This window comes from Microtus oregoni, unplaced genomic scaffold (assembly GCF_018167655.1).
Source record: "Microtus oregoni isolate MIOR12 unplaced genomic scaffold, Mior012 000006F_ref0000085, whole genome shotgun sequence".
In the NCBI taxonomy this organism is placed as follows: Eukaryota; Metazoa; Chordata; class Mammalia; order Rodentia; family Cricetidae; genus Microtus; species Microtus oregoni.
In genome coordinates this window covers 47500031-47520999 of record NW_024543065.1, presented here as the reverse complement: position 1 = coordinate 47520999, position 20969 = coordinate 47500031, and the positions used below count along the sequence as shown (strand labels likewise).

The following is a 20969-nucleotide window of genomic DNA, read 5'->3' as shown; positions in this document are numbered from 1 at the left end:
AGCGCGGAGTTTTGATCTGGGCACCGAGTGAAACAACATTGTGGAGAAACATCTCTGGGGAGTGACATCACTGGGAAGGTACATCAGTGGGCAAGAAGACCTGATCCTGTAAAAGAAGATCCAAAGGGGAGTATTGGGAGGAAGAGATGGGCAGACGCCAATGCAGGAATTCTCCCAACAATCTGAAAAACAACACGAAACCACCAGAAGCCAGTGACCCCACAACAGGAGGACATGAACACCTTAATCAAGAAGAAGTAGAAAAAACTGACTTCATGAAAGTGATTGACACCCTTAAACAGCATATAAAAAAACGCCCTTATAGAAATGGAAGAGAAGTATAATAGAAAGTTCGAGGAATTGAGTAAATCAGTGAATGATACCCTAGGAAACCAAGGAAAAACAATCAAGCAGGTAAAGGAAACAGTTCATGACTTGAAAATTGAAATGGAGGCAAAGAAGAAAACACAAACAGAGGGCCGGCTGGACATGGAAAATCTAGGTAAACGAATAGAGACTACAGAATCAAGTATAACCATCAGAATACAAGAGATAGAAGAAAGAATCTCAGATTCTGAGGATAACATAGAGAAAATAAACACTCTGATCAAAGAAAACAGCAAGTCCAACAAACTCTCATCACAAAACATTCAGGAAATATGGGACACAATAAAAAGACCAAACCTAAGAATAATTGGAGTAGAAGAAGGAGAAGTAGTGCAGCTCAACGGTACAGAAAATATACTTAATAAAATTATAGAAGAAAACTTTCCCAACCTGAAGACAGATGTACCTATGAAGGTTCAAGAAGCATACAGAACACCAAATAGGCTGGATCAAAAGAAAACATCCCCTCGCCATATAATAATCAAAACACAAAATATACAGAATAAAGAAAGAATATTAAGAGCCGCAAAGGAAAAAGGCCAAGTTACTTATAAAGGTAAACCTATCAGACTTACACCTGACTTCTCCATGGAAACCATGAAAGCCAGAAGGTCCTGGATAGATGTTCTCCAAAAACTAAGAGACCACGGATGCAAGCCCAGACTACTATATCCAGCCAAAATTTCATTCACTATAAATGGAGAAAACAAAATTTTCCAGGATAAAAACAAATTTAAACAATACCTAGCCACAAATCCAGCTTTAAAGAAAATAAGAGAAGGAAAATCACTAACCAAGGAGTCCAACAATGACCACAATAACTCAGACATCTAGAGACCCTTCACCAGCGCAAATCAAAGAAGGAAAACACACAAACCCTACTACTAAAAAAGTGACCGGAGTTAACAACCACTGGTCATTAATATCACTTAATATCAATGGGCTCAATGCACCTATAAAAAGGCACAGGCTAAGAGATTGGATAAGAAAACAGGATCCAACATTCTGCTGTCTACAAGAAACACGCCTCAACCACAAAGACAGGCACCTACTCAGAGTAAAGGGCTGGGAAAAGGTTTATCAAGCAAATGGACCTAAGAAACAAGCAGGTGTGGCCATACTAATTTCTAACAAAGTTGACTTCAAACTTAAATCAATCAGAAGAGATCGAGAGGGACATTTTATACTCATAACAGGAACAATTCATCAGGAAGAAGTCTCAATCCTGAATATCTATGCCCCTAATATAAAAGCACCCACGTACGTAAAAGAAACATTACTAAAACTCAAGGCAGACATCAAACCACACACACTAATAGTAGGAGACTTCAACACTCCTTTCTCACCAATGGACAGGTCAATCAGACAGAAACCTAACAGAGAAATTAGAGAATTAATGGAGGTAATGAAGCAAATGGACTTAACAGACATCTATAGATTATTCCACCCAAAGAGGAAAGAATATACCTTCTTCTCTGCAGCTCATGGAACCTTCTCGAAAATTGACCACATACTTGGTAACAAAGATAACTTACACAGTTTCAAAAAAATATTAGTAACCACCTGTGTCTTATCAGATCACCATGGATTAAAGTTAGAATTCAACAACAATGCTACCCCCAGAAAGCCTACAAACTCATGGAAACTGAACAGTCAACTACTGAACCATACCTGGATTAAGGAAGAAATAAAGAAAGAAATTAAAGTCTTCCTTGAATTCAATGAAAATAAAGAAACAACATACTCGAACTTATGGGACACTATGAAAGCAGTCCTGAGAGGAAAGTTCATAGCACTAAGTGCCCACCTAAAGAAAACAGAGAAAGCACATATTGGAGACTTAACAACCCACTTGAAAGCTCTAGAAAAAAAAGAGCAGACTCACCTAGGAGGAGTAGAAGACTGGAAATAATCAAATTGAGGGCTGAAATCAACAAAATAGAAACACAGAAAACAATCCAAAGAATCAATGAAACAAAAAGCTGGTTCCTGGAGAAAAACAACAAGATTGATAAACCCCTATCCAAACTAATCAAACGACAGAGAGAGAACACGCAAATTAATAAGATCAGAAATGAAAAGGGGGACATAACCACAGACACAGAGGAAATTCAGAGAGTCATTAGATCTTACTACAAAAGCCTGTATGCCACAAAACTGGAAAATATAAAAGAAATTGACGCTTTTTTAGATAAATACCATTTACCAAAACTAAACCAGGACCAGGTGAACAATCTAAACAGACCTGTAAGTCGCGAAGAATTAGAAGCTGTTATCAAAAACCTCCCTACCAAAAAAAGCCCAGGACCAGATGGTTTCAATGCAGAATTCTACCAGAACTTCCAAGAAGACCTAATACCTATACTCCTTAATGTATTCCACAATATAGAAACAGAAGGGTCATTACCAAATTCCTTTTATGAAGCCACAATTACTCTGATACCAAAACCACTCAAAGACTCAACCAGGAAAGAGAACTACAGGCCAATCTCACTCATGAATATCGACGCAAAAATCCTCAACAAAATACTGGCAAATCGAATCCAAGAACACATCCGAAAAATTATCCATTATGATCAAGTAGGCTTCATTCCTCAGATGCATCGCTGGTTCAACATACGAAAATCTATCAATGTAATCCAGCATATAAATAAACTGAAAGAAAAAAACCATATGATCATTTCATTAGATGCTGAAAAAGCATTTGACAAAATTCAACATCCCTTTATGTTAAAAGTCTTGGAGTGATTAGGGATACAAGGGTCATACCTAAATATAATAAAAGCTATATACAGCAAGCCGACAGCTAACATCAAATTAAACGGAGAGAAACTCAAAGCCATCCCACTTAACTCAGGAACATGGCAAGGCTGTCCACTCTCGCCATACCTCTTCAATATAGTGCTTGAAGTTCTAGCAATAGCAATAAGACAACATAATGGGATCAAGGGGATTCGAATTGGAAAGGAAGAAGTTAAACTTTCGTTATTTGCAGATGATATGATAGTGTACATAAGCGACCCCCAAAACTCCACCAAAGAACTTATACAGCTGATAAACAGCTTTAGTAATGTGGCAGGATACAAGATCAACTCCAAAAAATCAGTTGCCCTCTTATACACAAAGGATATGGAAGCAGAGAGGGAAATCAGAGAAGCTTCACCATTCACGATAGCCACAAACAGCATTAAATATCTTGGGGTAAATCTAACCAAGGAAGTGAAAGATCTATTTGACAAGAACTTTAAGGCATTGAAGAAAGAAATTGAAGAGGATACCAAAAAATGGATGGATCTACCTTGCTCTTGGATAGGGAGGATCAACATAGTAAAAATGGCAATTCTACCTAAGGCATTTTATAGATTCAATGCAATCCCCATCAAGATCCCATCAAAATTCTTCACAGATCTGGAGAAGACAATAATCAACTTTATATGGAAAAACAAAAAACCCAGGATAGCCAAAACAATCCTATATAATAAAGGATCTTCTGGAGGTATTACCATCCCTGACTTCAAACTCTATTACAGAGCTACAGTAATGAAAACAGTGTGGTACTGGCATAAAAACAGAGAAGTCGACCAATGGAATCGTATAGAAGACCCGGATTTTATCCCACAAACCTATGAACACCTCATTTTCGATAAAGGAGCTAAAAGTATACAATGGAAGAAAGAAAGCATCTTCAACAAATGGTGCTGGCACAACTGGATGTCAACCTGTAGAAGAATGAAAATAGACCCATATCTCTCACCGTGCATAAAACTCAAGTCCAAATGGATTAAAGACCTCAATATCAGCCCGAACACACTGAACCTGATAGAAGAGAAAGTGGGAAATACCCTACAACAGATGGGCACAGGAGATCACTTCCTATGTATAACCCCAGAAGCACAGACATTAAGGGCAACATTGAATAAATGGGACCTACTTAAACTGAGAAGCTTCTGTAAAGCAAAGGACATGGTCACTAAGACACAAAGGCAACCTACTGACTGGGAGAAGATCTTCACCAACCCTGCAACAGACAAAGGTCTGATCTCCAAAATATATAGAGAACTCAAGAAACTAGACTTTAAAATGCTAATTAACCCAATTAAAAAATGGGGCACTGATCTGAACAGAGAATTCTCAACTGAAGAATTTCAAATGGCCAAAAGACACTTAAGGTTGTGCTCAACTTCCTTAGCAATCAGGGAAATGCAAATCAAAACAACTTTGAGATATCATCTTACACCTGTCAGAATGGCTAAAGTCAAAAACAACAAGGATAACCTGTGCTGGAGAGGCTGTGGAGGAACGGGTACCCTCATCCATTGCTGGTGGGAATGCAATCTTGTGCAACCACTGTGGAAGTCAGTGTTTCGGTTTCTCAGGAAATTCGGGATCAACTTACCCCTGGACCCAGCAATACCACTCTTGGGAAGATACCTAAGAGATGCTCTATCAAATGACAAAAGCATTTGTTCAACTATGTTCATAGCAGTATTATTTGTAATAGCCAGAGCCTGGAAACAACCTAGATGCCCTTCAATGGAAGAATGGATGAAGAAAGTATGAAATATATACACGCTAGAGTACTACGCTGCGGTAAAAAACAATGACTTCTCGAATTTTGCATGCAAATGGATGGAAATAGAAAACACTATCCTGAGTGAGGTGTCCCAGACCCAAAAAGATGAATATGGGATGTACTCACTCATAATTGGTTTCTAGCCATAAATAAGGACCACGGAGTCTACAATAGGTGAACCTAAAGAAGCTAAGTAAGAAGGTGAACCCAAGGAAAAACATATAGTTGTCCTCTTGGCTAAGGGAAGTAGACGAAATTTCCGGGGAGAAAATGGGATCTTGGGGGTGGGGTGGGATGGGGGTAAGGGGAGATGGGGAGAGAAAAGGTAGAAGGGAAGGAGGGGGGACCTGGGAAACAGGAGAATTGGGATTAAGGAAAGGTGGATAGGGGAGCACGGAACCACAATTCTTAGTTAAGGGAGCCACTTTAGGGTGGGCAAGAGACTTGACCCTAGAGGGGCTCCCTAGTGCCCAAGATGAGGTTCCAAGTTAGTTCCTTGGGCAGCTGAGGATTGGGAACCTGAAATGACCCTATCCTAGAGCAATACTGACGAATATCTTGCATATCATCATAGAATCTTCATCTGGTGATGGATAGAGATAGAGACAGAGACCCACACAGGAGCCCTGGACTGAGCTCCCAAGGTCCCAAGGAGGAGCAGAAGGAGGGAGAACATGAGCAAAGAATTCGGGACCACGAGGCGTGCATCCACCCACTGAGACAGTGGAGCTGATCTACGGGGAGCTCACCAAGGCCAGCTGGACTGTGACCGAAAAAGCATGGGATAAAACCGGACTCTCTGAACATGGCGAACAATGAGGGCTGATGAGACACCAAGGACAATGGCAGGGGGTTTTGATCCTACTTAATGTGCTGGCTTTGTGGGAGCCTAGCCAGTTTGGGTGTTCACCTTCCTAGATATGGACAGAGGGGGGAGGTCCTAGGACTTACCACAGGGCAGGGAACCCGGACTGCTCTGTGGACTGGAGAGGGAGGGGGAGAGGAGTGGGTGAGGGGGAGAAGGGTGGGAGGAGGGGGAGAAGGGTGGGAGGAGGGAGAGAAGGGTGGGAGGAGGGGAAGGGAAATGGGAGGCTGGGAGGAGGTGGAAACTTGTTTTTTGTTTATGTTTTTTTTCTTCTTTTCGCAATAAAAAAAAGAAAAAATATATAAAAAAAATAAAATAAAAAAATAAAAAACTCTAGTAAGCTCATCACCCCACTGCTTTACCACTGATGCCATGAGGAGACATCCTCCTGTTGGGTATCAATGACTGAGGCATGTGTTGGGGAAAGCAATCACACCAATACGGTAAGCCAGAGGTTTCTGGACATGGTTAGGCTTGGACTATTTTAATTCCATCATGTCTGAAGAACTATCTTAATAATTATGAGGGAGATCACGTTCTATTGGCTTCCCCCTCTAAGTTGCCCCCACTACTCAATATCACTCTTGAACACCCAAGCCTCCAAAACACAGACAAGTAGAGACCTTCCAAGCATAGACATCCACCTTCACATCCAAACTTCATTTATGTTCCTAAGGCTATTGTGATGTGTTCACAATAGATCCTGGTCTAGTGCACTCTCTTCTTGTCTCAGCCTCCATTTCACACTTGCACTGTTACCCATTATCTGAAGAAATAACTGAATCAAATCAGGAAAGAAGGTAAGAGTTAAGTCAGGGTAAGAGCAGTAGAATATATGAATTCAATGATTCTAAGATTTTATTTAAAACTGAGGGTAAACCAGGAAGTTGTAGAGAGAAATTGAATTCCACAAGAAATGGCAGAATTAAGTCACTTAAAGAGATTGAAAGCTGGTCTCAGGTGATGGCTCAGTGGAATGCATTTGCTTGTAAGTGTGAGCACCTGAGTTTGAATCCTCAGGAACTATTGAACGAAATAGAAATTAAGGTTCAACACCTAATGTTGTTGTTGGTATTCCACATTCAAGCTTTGGCACAAGAACAGACATAGTTACACATTTGTTTCAATACAATCATGGATACACACACTATGCCCATCAAAAAAGGCTAAAAGCCAAGCCAGAAGTGGTGGCACACATTTATAATACTGAAACTCAGAGTTAGAGTCAAGAGAAGACTAGAGCTTCAATGTCATTTTCCACTACATTGTGAATTAGTGGCCAATTTGAGATACACCTGATCATGTCTGAAAATAAGCAAAAAACCAAAAGCATGTTAGTGAGAGCATCAAAAATAAGCCAATAACATATATGTTGCTGATAATTAACATTTTGTTTGCTTTAGAGGTCATTTTTGAAGATAATGTGTTTATTTGGAAGCTGGGATTACAAAGTAAATGTCAAGAAGGCTGTCTCTGTCTGTTTTGTAGAAAAGGATTACTTGAACTATTGATCCACTGTATCCATCCCATAAATGTCATGGGTGAAGGCTTTTACCATGTTACTCAGCCTGGATATATTATTTTCTTACACTTTGGTTTATATATATCAAGTTATGAGACCCACTGGCTGTGTTCAACTAGGTTCTCTCTGCCTACCAGCCCTGCCTATCCTTTTTTCCTGCCTCAATATTGCCTGCTTAGCTCTCTATTAGATCATCATGTGTTTTAGACAGGCAAAGTTTCACAGCTTCACAGAGTTAAACCAATTAAACATAAATGAATGCAACACAATTTGAAAGATTAAAATAAATGTTTTACAACATAAATGACTGTAACACATCTTAAAATAATGTTCCACAACATCTCTATAAGTTGCTTTCTGTTGGAACAGAAGCCAACTCAGATACAGTTGGAAAGTGGGGCACCACAAAGAACAAAAAAGAATCTTCCCTCAGAATTGTATAAGTAAACAAAGAAAGCACATTGAAATTGTCAAGAGAGAAACACCAAGTCTAACATAATAGAAGGTCTGTTAGAACTGAGATTTCAACAGAGTTTAAAATCTGTGTGATGCAATGTAAACAAACCTTAGAGAGATGTTTAAAGGTCAATGTACCTACATTAAGAAATCAGTTAGATATGTAATAAAGAAATCAGTTAGATATCTAATAAATTGGTTAATGGTTCACCTTAGGGCTCTCTGGAAAAAGAAAAAGTCAAATGCCAAAATCAGTAGCTGTAAAGTAAGCACAGACATTAATGAAATAAAAAATTTGAAAGATTCCCAACAGCAAAACAAACCAGAGAGTCAATGAAACAGATGTGATTCCTTCAAAATGTAAACAATATTGACAAACCTTAGGTAAACTAACCAAAGAGAAGAACAATTTCCAAAACTAATACAATAAGACATGAAATTGGAGCACAATGACAATCACCAGTGAAATTCAGAAAATTATTAGAATTTACCTTAAGAAATTCCACCAAACTGGAAAATCTAAAGCATATGGAAATATTTTATTTCTTTTTTTATTGAAAAAATTTCTGCCTCCTCCCACTTCCCATTTCCCACTCCCTTCCCCGACTTCTCCCCCCTTGCCCGACTCCTCCTCCCCCCCCCACATTTCTGCCATCCCCCATTCCTTTCTCCCTCCCTCTCCAGTCCAAAGAGCAGTCAGGGTTTCCTGCCCTGTGGGAAGTCCAGTGTCCTCCCCACTCCATACAGGTCTAGGAAAGTGAGCATCCAAACAGGCTAGGTTCCCACAAAGCCAGTTCATGCAGTAGGATCAAAACCCAGTGCCATTGTCTTCTGTTTCTCATCAGCTTTCTTTGTCTGCCATGTTCAGAGAGTCCAGTTTTATCCCATGCTTTTTCAGTCCCATTCCAGCCGGCCTTGGTGAGCTCCCAATAGATCAGCCCCACTGTCACAGTGGGTGGGGGCACCCCTAGTGGTCCTGACTTCCTTGCTCATGTTCTCCCTCCTTCTGCTTCTCATTTGGAACTTGGGAGCTCAGTCCTGTGCTCCAATGTTTAAAATGTTTAAAAAATAAACAGGTGTAAGATGGGAGAAGGCTCAGCAGTTAAAAGCATTCACTGTTCCTCTACAGGACCAGGATTCAGTTTTCAGTATCTACATGATAGTTGTCAGTGTACTCTTTCCTTCTTTGTGGGTATCAGACACATATGCAGCAAGACAAATGCATGCAAGCAAAACACATCTACACATAAAATAAAATGAACCTTAAAATTAATCAGGCCTGACCCTGTCCCTTGCCTGCCATTTTTGGATTAGGAAAAGGAACAGCAAAGACCAGGACTGAACAACTCAGCTACCATTGAGGTCAAGATCCAGGGCACTGAGTGGTTTACTTGAACATAGACACTATCAGTAAGCTTCTGGATAAGGTGGAAAGGACAAGCCCTGTGGAACCACAGCCACTGGATAATCATGTGTCTGAGCAATAATAGAATATCCAAGATATCCAATAATATCCTCATCCAAGTCTAGATGAATGTCCAGTATTGATGGTGTAGCAGAAGCCAGAGACCCTGAATGCGAACACAGCTCATTGCAATGAATATTTATAGGTAAAGCTGTTTGGGTAAAAGGGTATACTTCATGACATATCTTAGCTCCCAATGCTATTTATTATGATGAACAAATATGGAAAGGTGGGAATGATGGAGTAGCAAAGTACTACAAGTATACTGAAACTGGACACAGCAGATGTGATGGGTATGAGGGAAGACTGGCTTTGAGAGAGGAGCAGGTGATTTGCCCAGAGGGATGGGTGAAATAGTTTGATTTTTTGTTTGCTTTACCTTTGTTTTTAAAATAAGTTTATCTTTCTTTTACATTCCAGCCTTAGTTTTTCCTAACTCATTTCCTCCCAGTCCCTCACCCACATATCTCCTCTATTAACATCCCCAAGCATTCCTCATCCATTTCTGTTTAGGAAAGGGAGGGTCTACCATGAATATCAACAAAACGTTGCACATCCACCAGGCGCATGCCTTTAATCCCAGCACTCAGGAGGCAGAGGCAGGCAGATCCCTGTGAGTTCGAGATTAGCCTGGTCTACAGAGCTAGTTTCAGGACAGGCTCCAAAGCTACAGAGAAACCCTGTCTCGAAATACAAAAAAAAAAAAACGAAACATTGCATATCAAGTTGTAGTAGACTATGCATCTCCCCATGTATTAAAAATGAACAAGGTGACCCAGTACAAGGAGGAGGGCCCCAAGAACCAGCAAAAGAATCAGAGACATTCTATAAGAAGTTAGCAGTTCCATAAGAGAGCCACTCTACGCAACTGTAACATATATGAAGAGGGCCTTTGTCAATCCCCTCTAGGCACCCTGGTTTTCAGTTCAATGTCTGTGAGCTCCATGAGACTAGGTTGATTCTATGAGTTTTCTTCTGGTGTCCTTGACCCTTCTGACACCTACAATCCCTTCTCATCATTTTCTGCAGGATTCTCTGAACTCCACCTAATGTTTGGCTATGGATCTGCATCTGTTCCCATTTGTTACTTGATGATGTCACTCTGATTACTGTCGGGCTAGGAACCAGTCTGGTCATAGGAGATGGCCAGTTCAGACTGCATATCTGATATGCTAGGAGTGTAAGCTGGAGCTTCCTTATAGATTCCTGTGGGATTCTCTTGTGCAAGGATTTATCTGACCAAGAAATGCCCCACCTTTTCAGTACTCTACCCAGTGTTCATAACAGCATGTTTCATAACGGCCAGAACCTGGAAACAACCTAGGGGCCCCTCAACCAAAGAATGGAAAAAGAACATTTGGTCCATTTACTCAATGGAAAGTTACTCACCTGGTAAAAACAACATCATCAGGAAAATTGAAAAAAAAATTGATGGAACTTAAAAAATCATCCTGAGTGAGGAAACCCAGACTCAGAAAGGCAAATATGGTATGTATGTACTCATAAGTGAATATTATCTGTAAAGTAAAGGATAACCATGCAACAATCAACATCCCCAGAGAGGCAAGGTAACAAGGATTGCAAAAAGAGCTATGTCCCTAAAATGGGGAAAATAGAAGAAAATTCCTGAGTTACCTGGGTGCTGGCAGGGGTGGGAACATGACGGATTTTAATGGGAGAAAGTATGGAATAGGAGAGTATTTGAGATACATCTTGATTGGGGTAGTTTAGGGTTAGATAGAAACCTACTGCTAGGGAAACTCCCATGCTTCTACAAGGATGTTCAAATCAAGGACTAGCTACAGTGGATAGACAGCCTGAACAGGCAACCTCTTGTAATCAGGACAATAACAGCGCACCTTGTCATCAGAGTCATCATCCAGTGATGGATGGAAACAGGTGCAGATACCTACAGCAAAACACTTGGCTTAACTGCGGGAATCCAGCTGAAGAGAGAGATGGATTGGATGAGCCAGGTGAGTCAAGGTTATCACAAGGAAATCCACAGAAATGACTTACATGGAATTATAGGAGGCCACAGGCTCTGGACTGACAGAGAGACTGCATGGATCTGACCTAGGGCCACTATATGTTTGGCACTGTGTAGCTTGATTTACTTGGATTCCTAGTTGTAGAAGTTGGGCCTGTCTTTATTGCTTTGGCTGACATTTAGGAACCTATTCCTCATAGTGGGTTGCCTTGCTCAGCCTTAATATAAGGTGAGAAGTTTAGTCCTACCTCAACATGCCATGTCATTCTATGTTGACACCCATGCTGAGGCCTGTCACTTTCTGAACAGAGGAGAAGTGGATTGGGAGGTAGAGTTGGGAGATAGGTAGAAAGAGGGAATGGGATGAGAAGAGAGAGGGGAAACTGAGTCATGATATAAAGTAAATGAGCAAATTAAAAAAGAATGGATTTCCTCTCAAATCCCACACTCAATGATGTGTTGGAAGGTTGTGTCTCATAAATTTGAAACTGCCATCAACTGGAAAACAAGTGTTCAAATGCCATTATAAATGTGGGTCATTTCTAATTCATTCACCACATAAGATAATACCTGCTGGAAAGACCAGACTATCCAAATGATGCCAGAATGGGTGTCATGGGACAAGCTCTTCCTGAACCCTGTTATGCAGTGGTGTGTGAGAACATAAAGTCTACATCACCAGGATAAAGATGGTTATGAGTCTGGAAGCCACAGATTGTTTGTGTTTTGAGGAATAAGATGGAGCCATCTGAAGATTAAATAACATACTAAAGGCTGGGGATGTAGCCAAGTTCGATAACATGCATGACACTGTGGTTCTGAGTCACAGTATTCAATAAACAGAACATGGTTGTAGTTGCTTGTAGTCCTAGAACTCAAGAGGTAGATGCAGGAGGAACAGAGCTTCAAGGTCACCCCTGACTATATAGAGAGTTCAAGACCAGCCAAAACTATATCTCATCTTGTCTTTAAAATGTCTTTGAGCCCTGGGCTTTAAGAAGAGCTAATACCTATACTGCTCAATGTGTTCCACATAATAGAAAGAGAAGGGTCAATCCCAAAATCGTCACAAAGTCTCAACCAAGAGAGAATTATAGACCAATTTCACTCATGAACATGCAAAAGTTCTTAGTAAAAATACTGGCAAACCGAATCCAAGTACACATAAAAAATAATCCATTATGATCAAGTAAGCTTCACTCCAGAGATATAGTGCTGGTACAACATATGAAAATCTAGAAATTAATCTGTCATAGAAATAAACTGAAAGAAAAAAAATACGATCATTTTATTAGATGGCAAAAAAGCATTTGACTAAATTTAACACCTCTTCATGATAAAGGTATTGGAGAGATTAGAGATACAAGGATCATATCTAAATATAATAAAAGTAATATACAGCAAGCTGACTACTAACATCTAATTAAATGGAGAGAACCTCAAAGCAATTCCATTCAAATCAGGACCAAGTAAGGGCTGTCCACGCTCTCCATATCTCTTGAAGTTCTTGCAAGAACAATTAGACAACATAAGGGGACCAAGGGGACTCAAATTGGAAAGGAGGAAGTCAAACATTTGTTATTTGCAGATGATATGATAGTGACCCCAAAAATTCAGCCAGAGAACTCCTACAGGTGATAAATACCTTCAGTGATGTGGCAGGATACAAGATCAACTCAAAAATGTCAGTAACCCTCCCAAACACAAAGGCTGAAGATGCTGAGAGGGAAATCAGAGAAACTTCACCTTTCACAATAGCCACATATACTGTAAAGTATCCTGTGTTAACACTAACCAAGGAAGTGAAAAACCTATTTCACAAGAACTTTAAGTCTTTGAAGAAAGACAGTGAAGAAGATACCAGAAAATGGAAAAATCTCCCATGCTCTTGGATAGGAAGGATAAACATAGTAAAAATGTCAATCCTACCAAAGGCAATTTATAGATTCAATGCAATCCCCATCAAAATCTCACCATAGTTTTTCACAGACCTTGAGAGAAAAATAATCAACTTCATATGGAAAAACAAAAAGCCCAGGATAACCAAAACAATCCTGTACAATAAAGGAACTTCCAGAGGCATTACCATCCCTGACTTCAAGCACTATTACAGAGCTACAGTAATCAAAACAGCTTGGTATGGGCATAAAAACAGAGACGTTGACCAATGGGATAGAATTGAAGACCTGGATATTAATCCACACACCTATGAACACCCGATTTTTGAGAAAGGAGTTAAAAGTATACAATGGAAGAAAGAAAGCATCTTCAACAGATGGTTCTGGCAGAACTGGGTGTCAACCTGTAGAAGACTGAAAATAGATCCATATCTATCACCATGCACAAAACTCAAGTTCAAATAGGTTAAAGACCTCAATAAAAATTTGACCACCCTGTATCTGATAGACGAGAAATTGGGAAGTATCTTTCAATGCATGGGCACAGGAGAGCACTAACTAAGTATAACCCCAGTAGCACAGTAAGAGCAACAATGAATAAATGGGCCCTCCTGAAACTGAGAAGCTTCTGTACAGCAAAGGACACAGTCAATAAGACAAAAAGGCAACCTAATAAATGGGAGAAGATCTTCAACAACCCCTAATCAGACAAAGGACTGAGCTCCCAAATATATAAAGAACTCAAGAAATTAGATATTAAAAATTTAAATAACCCAGTTAACAATGGGGTACTGAACTAAACAGAATTCTCAATAGAAGAATTTCAAATGGTCCAAAAATACTTAAGGGCATGTTCAACTTCCTTAGCTATCAGGGAAATGCAAATCAAAACAACTCTGAGATACTAGCTTACATCTATCAGAATGGCAAAATAAAAACCCAATAATGATAGCTTATGCTGGAGAGTATTTGGAGTAATGTGGACACTCATTCTTTGCTGGTGGGAATGCTAACTTGTACAACCACTTTGGAAATCAGTGTGCTGTTTTCTCAGAAAATTGGGAGTCAACCTACCTCATGATCCAGCAATACCACTCTTGGGAATGTACCCAAAAGTTACTCAATTCTACGACAAAATCATTTGTTGAACTATGTTCATAGCAACACAAAATGTAATAGCCAGAACCTGGAAACAACCTAGATGTTCCTCAATGGAAGAACAGATAAAGAAAGTGTGGCAATCTGTACATTAGAGTACTAATCAGTGGTAAAAAAAAACCAATGACATCTTTAATTTTGTGTGCAAATGGATGAAAATAGAAAGCACTATCCTGAGTGAGCTAACCCAGAGACAAAAATATGAATATGGTATGTATTCACTCATGAGCGGATACTAGCCATAAACAAAAGGACTTTGAGCCTATAGTTCATGATCCTAGAGAAGCTAAGTAATAAGGTGAATCCAAAGACCAACATATATCGATCCACCTGGAAATTGGAAGCAGACAATATTGCCTGATAACATTTGGGAGCATGAGGGAAAGAAGTAGAAGGAAGGAAAAAAGGGGAAGAGGAGCGGAGAAGGGGGGTTTGGGGGAGAGCTAGAAGGAATGGCATAGTTGAGATGGAGGAAGGACAGATAAGAGATATCTTGATTGAGGGAGCCATGTTGGGGTCAGCAAGAAACCTGGCTCTAGAAAATTTCCCAGGAATCAACAAGGATGACCCCAACTAAGACCCTAGCAATAGAGAGGGTGCCTCTACTGTCCTTGCCCTGTAGACAGTGTGATGATTATCTTTAATATCACCATAGAACTTTTGTCCAACAACAGATGAAAACAGAGACAGAGACCCGCATCACAGCACTGGACTGAGCACCCAAGGTCCAGTTGAAGAGTGGAATGAGGGAGAGTATGAGCAAGGAAGTCAAGACCACTAGAGGTTCACCCACCAAGACAATGTGCCTGAGCTAATGAGATCTCACCAACTCCAACTGACCGGGCAATGACTGAGCATGGGATCAACCTAGTCTCTTTGAATGTGGTTGACAGTTGTGGCAGACTGAGGGGACAATGACAATGGCACTGGGATTTGTCTCTACTGCATGTACTGGCTTTTTGGGATCCTTTTCTCTTTGGATGTATACCGCGATCAAGCTGGATGTAGTGGGGAGAGACTTGGACCTTCCACAGGTCAGGGTGCCTTGTCCTCTCTTAATATTGGAGAAGGTGAGAGAAGAATGTGTGGAAGACTGGAAGGGAAGTGGGAGGAGGAGAGGAAGTAGAAATTTGGGATGGTAATTTTTAAAGTAATAAAATGAAAGAAATGCCTTTGAGCCAATAGCAACTGCTACATTTAATAGACCACTCACCATTTCCTTTGAGGAACCATTCAAAATACTTTATCAGGGAACCTGGATTCTTCACAAGGTTTGTCTTATGAAAGAAAAAATAACCAGACACAAGAACATCTCTGGGATTTCTGATGACATAGATCATCTAAAATGGAAAAACATGTATATGAGGGTCAATACAGTCATTCTTCATTTTTACCTGTTACGATTTATATGAAATGTCAATCAAATATCATGACATTTCCAAAATCATTTATTAATTTTATTTGGAAAAACCATACTTAAGTACGATACAGTTGAAATCCTCTTTCAGACTTTAATTTGATTTACACATACATAACAGCCAAATGACTGAGGTCACTATTACTGTAAAAAACAAAAACAATAATAAAAATCCAACACTGATTCTATAATTGTAAAAAACAATATCTCACAGTTTGAAATATCATCCATCTGCTGTGAAAGAGTAACTTATCTACACAGAATATTGAGTATTGTGCTCAATCAACCTGCGATATGACAAACTTTTTGGTTTCTATAACTATAACTACCTAATATAACCCTCAAAACAGTCATGGTGCAGAGCTTAAAGCCAATGTGCCATTACACAATGGTGAAAACAAAGACTTACAGGAAACTAAGTAATGAAGAGAGTCAGAGAAAACAATTTCCTTTGGGAAAAGCATAACTATTGGTCACATAATGCTGAATGCTCATCCCAGAAAACATACAGACAAGAAACATTGTACAGAGAGAGCTGATTGATTATACTTAAGTATTTATACATATGTAGATATGTATAAATATACATATATAATAAAAATCAATGAAAAAGATACCATAAATCTGGAAAATGAGAGCTATATAAATGAGTGTGAAGGAAGGGGTTGGGAGAGTGTTGTATATAATTAAATTGTAATCTCAAAAATAAAAGAAATAAGTTAAAAGTAAATAAATTTAATAAAAGGATACTTATATTTTGAACCAATGTATTTGTGGAATTATTCTAGAATATATCTCTTTATGCCTCAATTTCTCCAGACAAGAGTTTGCCAAATTCAGATAAGACACAAACACATATTTTTGAATGGTCATAACTGAATTGTGGTATTTTTAGGAGAGATAGTTCCTCTAAGAGTGTCTTTGCAGTTTAAGCATAAAATAATAATAAGTTCTGTGGTGGAGCGACTTCCAGTAAACGTTCTTACTAACAAGAAGCTATGAATATTTCTGATCCTTTCTGTAGTTCTTCTATCAGGAACATGGGTGATTCCTGTGGTTACGGATCTCAATGGACAGCTAGACCCAGCAAGACACAGTGGATACAGATGAGCCATAACTGTTGAACATCTACATGTTTCGATGCCTATTCATGTTCTTTCACCTATGAGGTAGTCTGTGTTGGGTGTTTCACCCACTGTGCATGGGGTATTTATAGAATCAAGATTAGCTAATTAATTAAATAATTACTTTGGTGACAGCAAAACAGTAATATCTACTGTACACTAGAATTTTAAATAGGTCCTTGATGCTCTAATGTGTTGTTCCACTTTCTGTCATATCTCTGCCAGTATCACGGTGTGGTGATTGACATCATGGTACTTTGATTTAGTCTGAGAAGGGAATACATCAATATCATCTAGTGCATGAGAACCCCAACTTTACTACCTCAACCTAAAAAAAATCAGAGTCCATTTAAACAAGATCTCCATGGTCTGTCATGGTAGAATAAGTTAAATTAGCATTTGGCCAAGCATTTCTCAATCACTGGATACTGACCTTAGCCTTGGAACTGAAGAAAGACTTGGGGAAAAGATGGAATGGAAGATGAGAGGTGATGAGGTGTGGTCCTTCCTGCTTGATTAAAATTGAATATCCTATTTGAGTCTCTATCCAGGGTGAGCGTTCCCAGACGGGCACAGATTGAATCCACTTGGGATTCCCCTTGGTCTGAATTAAGCAGACAATCTCAATCAGCCAGTTAGTTCCTGAACAAGAAGAAAAATTGATGGTCACTAATTTCAACATATTTGTTAAAAAAAGCCTCAAGTAGAATTTACAGTCACACTATTTACAGTGCAGCTGTTTCCAAGTACACAGACAAGTGGTGTTCACAATGTCTACATGGTGTTAGCACAAAGTATATTGATCTAGCACATCCCCAATGCTTCAGTTGATAAAATTGAGATTATACTCAGTATACTTCACCTGCCTCCTGAACATCCCCAGCAGTCCTGGACTGTCATCAGTCTACATTCTGGTGCAGTGAATTTGAATATCCCAGATATTTCACAGGGATGAAGTTATAAAATCTGTTCTAGCTTGCACGAAAAAAATCTAGATGAGCTCCTTTCTTTTAATACAATGCCCTTGAGATGCATCCATCCTGCAGTGTGTCTGTGAGTACTGCTTGTCCTTAAGGTAAATAAATGCCCTCTTTTCTATTTAACACACACACTCTATCCATGTTTGCATGCTCATTTTTCAGTGGATATTGATCTACCTTTCTTCCCTGGGAGATTGTCTGAATCTTTATCCTGAATTCCACTGTCCTTCACTTTCCAAGTTATTGCACATTCCTTGTCAGCAACCTATTACTTTCCTAATGGTCAATGCTTCCTCTACTCAGTAAACATCCCTTCCCCAAAAGTCTTGATGCTTCTTTTTGGTTCCTTGAGTTTGAGACTCTTTCTACAACCTGAACAAGAACCATGGTAATTCTCTACATGACATTTTACTCTCCATCATATATTTATATATCCATGCCTTTTTTTCTCTTGATGTTATTTCCTTTTTTTATTCTCATGGTTCTCCCTTTTCAGTCACACTTCTACACAGAGACACAATGCCAGAGTCTGCCTTAGGATCCATTGACATTGCTCTCTTTCTTTCATTTTTAAAAAATAATTTTTAGATTTCTTTAAAAAAATACCAACCAAAATTCCCACTCCCTCCCCTCCTACCATTTCCTTCACACACACACTCCCACTCCACCCCCAAATAATCCTGCCTTAACTGATCTTCGACCTCAAAGAGCAGGCTAAAGTCTTTCTCTGAGTGTAAATGTGCTGACAGAAAGCTCTCCTAACCCACAAAGCATTTTAAACATCTGATATACAGGACACTCTACTCATTGCCTAAATTAATGATGATCAATGTCCCAACCTTCCTCATACAGTTCAAGATCATTCTCACTAACAGTCCTTACCTGATTTGGGGTAAGTCAATATGATTGTGTCTTCATCTCTAACCACAAACTTATCACCGATTTCTTCAAGTATTTCTTTTTCAAACCCTACTGCAGGGAAAGGTATTCCTTCAAACCAAAGGTAGTCTGACATGGCCAAGAGCTCTTTGTGGGTGCTGTTAGGATTCCACCTTTAGCCACCTGTACAGCTTCTAGCTAATGTTGAGAGCTAATATTTATAGTACTGCGAAGAGAAATCATTAATAGCCCGTAGTTCATTCCAAAACTAACTACTGAGATGAAGAAAGAGATATTGTAACAGTAAGTCAAATGTTGTTGTATTAAGCAATTGTGAACTCATACAGAGATCATTCTCTAGCATTTCTGAGCCTGAGTTCATGACTCCAAACCAGAAACTCAATAATAAGTGCTAGGTCATAGAAATGGGACTCACTTATCATGCTTTCTAATTGAATTTAGCTTTCCAGGTCGTTTCAAATGTGCAAAAAATTACAGAGATCATACAAAATGTTGCAACAAGCAATTTCTTTTTCAAATAGTGCTTGTCTTTTCAGAAACTGATATTTAATTAGCTGCATGTATGACTCCAACCCTCGCCCTCTCCCCATACAACCATCCCTTTATTTCCCATATTTATGTGTTCATTAATATTTATTGAAACAAGCATATAATCACATGTTATTATAACATACTGAGTCCATTTAGTTCTGTTTGTATATGAATGTATTCTGAGTTGAGCACTTGGAAAATTTTTTCAAAAGTCCCAGGAAACAGTAAAAGTAGCATAGTGTGTACAACTAAGAACAAAAGCTCCTTGTGCAAAAATATTTTAATTCTTACATACACTCTAGCCTGGAGAAACATGTGGAAATTGTATGAAAGTTTGAGTGATGGAGTACCAGACCCTGGTCTGTCTCTAGTCCCTCTCTCCTGTTGTTGAAATAGATATCCTCCATAAGTCACCTGAACATTTATAATGTCCCACCCTGAACATATCTACTGTGCTTGAGGCAGCTTGGGACAGTTGGGGATAGTGAACAATGTGCATCTGAGGCTGTAGTAGTTTTCTTCTTCAATGGGGTAACAAATGGATCCACATTAATGTCTCAATAGAGTATTGAGGAACCAGACATCAGAGATACAAGTGAAACACTCAAATTTTCTAGTTGAAGCTTCCCTAGTCTTTAGGTGTCAAGTTCTACTCAACTTTCCTTCCTACCTCCTTCTTGGCATCAAGAGATCCAGACCTGTGTGTGTGTGTTAGTGTGTGTGTGTGTTAGTGTGTGTGTGTGTGTGTGTGTGTGTGTGTGTGTGTGTGTGTGTAGGTATTGATGTAACCATGTTTTTTTTTTCATTCAGTATCTCCACCTTACGGCCAAGTCTGGGACACTCAGGTCTTCCACTGTCTTTTTTTGTTTTGCAGACATAGTTCAGGAAGGAAGGCATAATTACAAACAAAATAATTTCTAGAATGTTCTGTAATGATTGCCAGAGATATGTGGAAGCTCACAAACAGCTGCTGGGTCAATCTGTCCCTGTGGTTGCTCAAGTGTCCCTTTCTCTCTCAGTGTAGAGTCCATGTCTCCAGGCACATTCTCTCTGGGCTCTATTCCCAAAGTGAACCACAGCCTGGAAACTTTTCTCTATGGTGATCAGACCTGGGAGAGTTCCAGGTATTGTCTCCAGAGTTACCTGCCTGATTTTTAAGACCCATCTGCAGCTCCAGAGCCTGATTAACCTGAAATAACTCTAGTTCCTACTGTCCCATGCAGTAACTGAAGATCCAGCATTAGCTGAAGCTCCAGTTGCAACAGGCGCTCTAGCACCAGTTAAGAAGGATACTCGACTTTCTGAACCATCTTCTGAGCAGCTCAAGAAACACACCTTTGAAACCTTAACCCTTCAGGGGATTTGTAGACTTAGAGTTACTTTCTGGCATCACACAGCTCCTCTTACCAATGGAACAAGAACCCTTGATTCTAGCTAAAAAATCTTGATTTTAAGGAAGAGGCAGCCATGTATTCAAAGCTCAGGAGATTTCTGAATGTGTGGGGGTTGATAGTTGGGTGCTCCTTTATCTTAAATACTACTGATCATATTTTTGTTTTGGTTTGTAAATAGATTCAATGCTCACTTGTACTTTTGACAATTTTTACCTTATGACTTAATTGTTCACTCGCTGAGGTTTTATTTATTTTATATGGGTGGGGCTTTCCTAGAGCTACTGTCCCTCCTTCCTTCCCCTTCCAGAC

At 39.4% G+C, this 20969-nt stretch overlaps 1 protein-coding gene across 1 annotated transcript in view; it reads right to left on the bottom strand.

Annotated features, from left to right (window-relative positions):
* LOC121449475 (sulfotransferase 2A1-like) overlaps positions 1-18909 on the bottom strand; it is a 31288-nt gene extending 12379 nt beyond the window's left edge. Inside the window, exons 1-3 of the mRNA XM_041653929.1 lie at positions 18718-18909; positions 17289-17497; positions 15528-15654 (exon numbers count right to left, since the gene is read on the bottom strand). Of these exons, the coding sequence (XP_041509863.1) occupies positions 15528-15654; positions 17289-17497; positions 18718-18850 (469 nt within the window). The 5' untranslated portion in view covers positions 18851-18909. The remainder of the gene's footprint in view (positions 1-15527; positions 15655-17288; positions 17498-18717) is intronic.
* Between the last annotated feature and the right edge of the window lie 2060 nt (positions 18910-20969).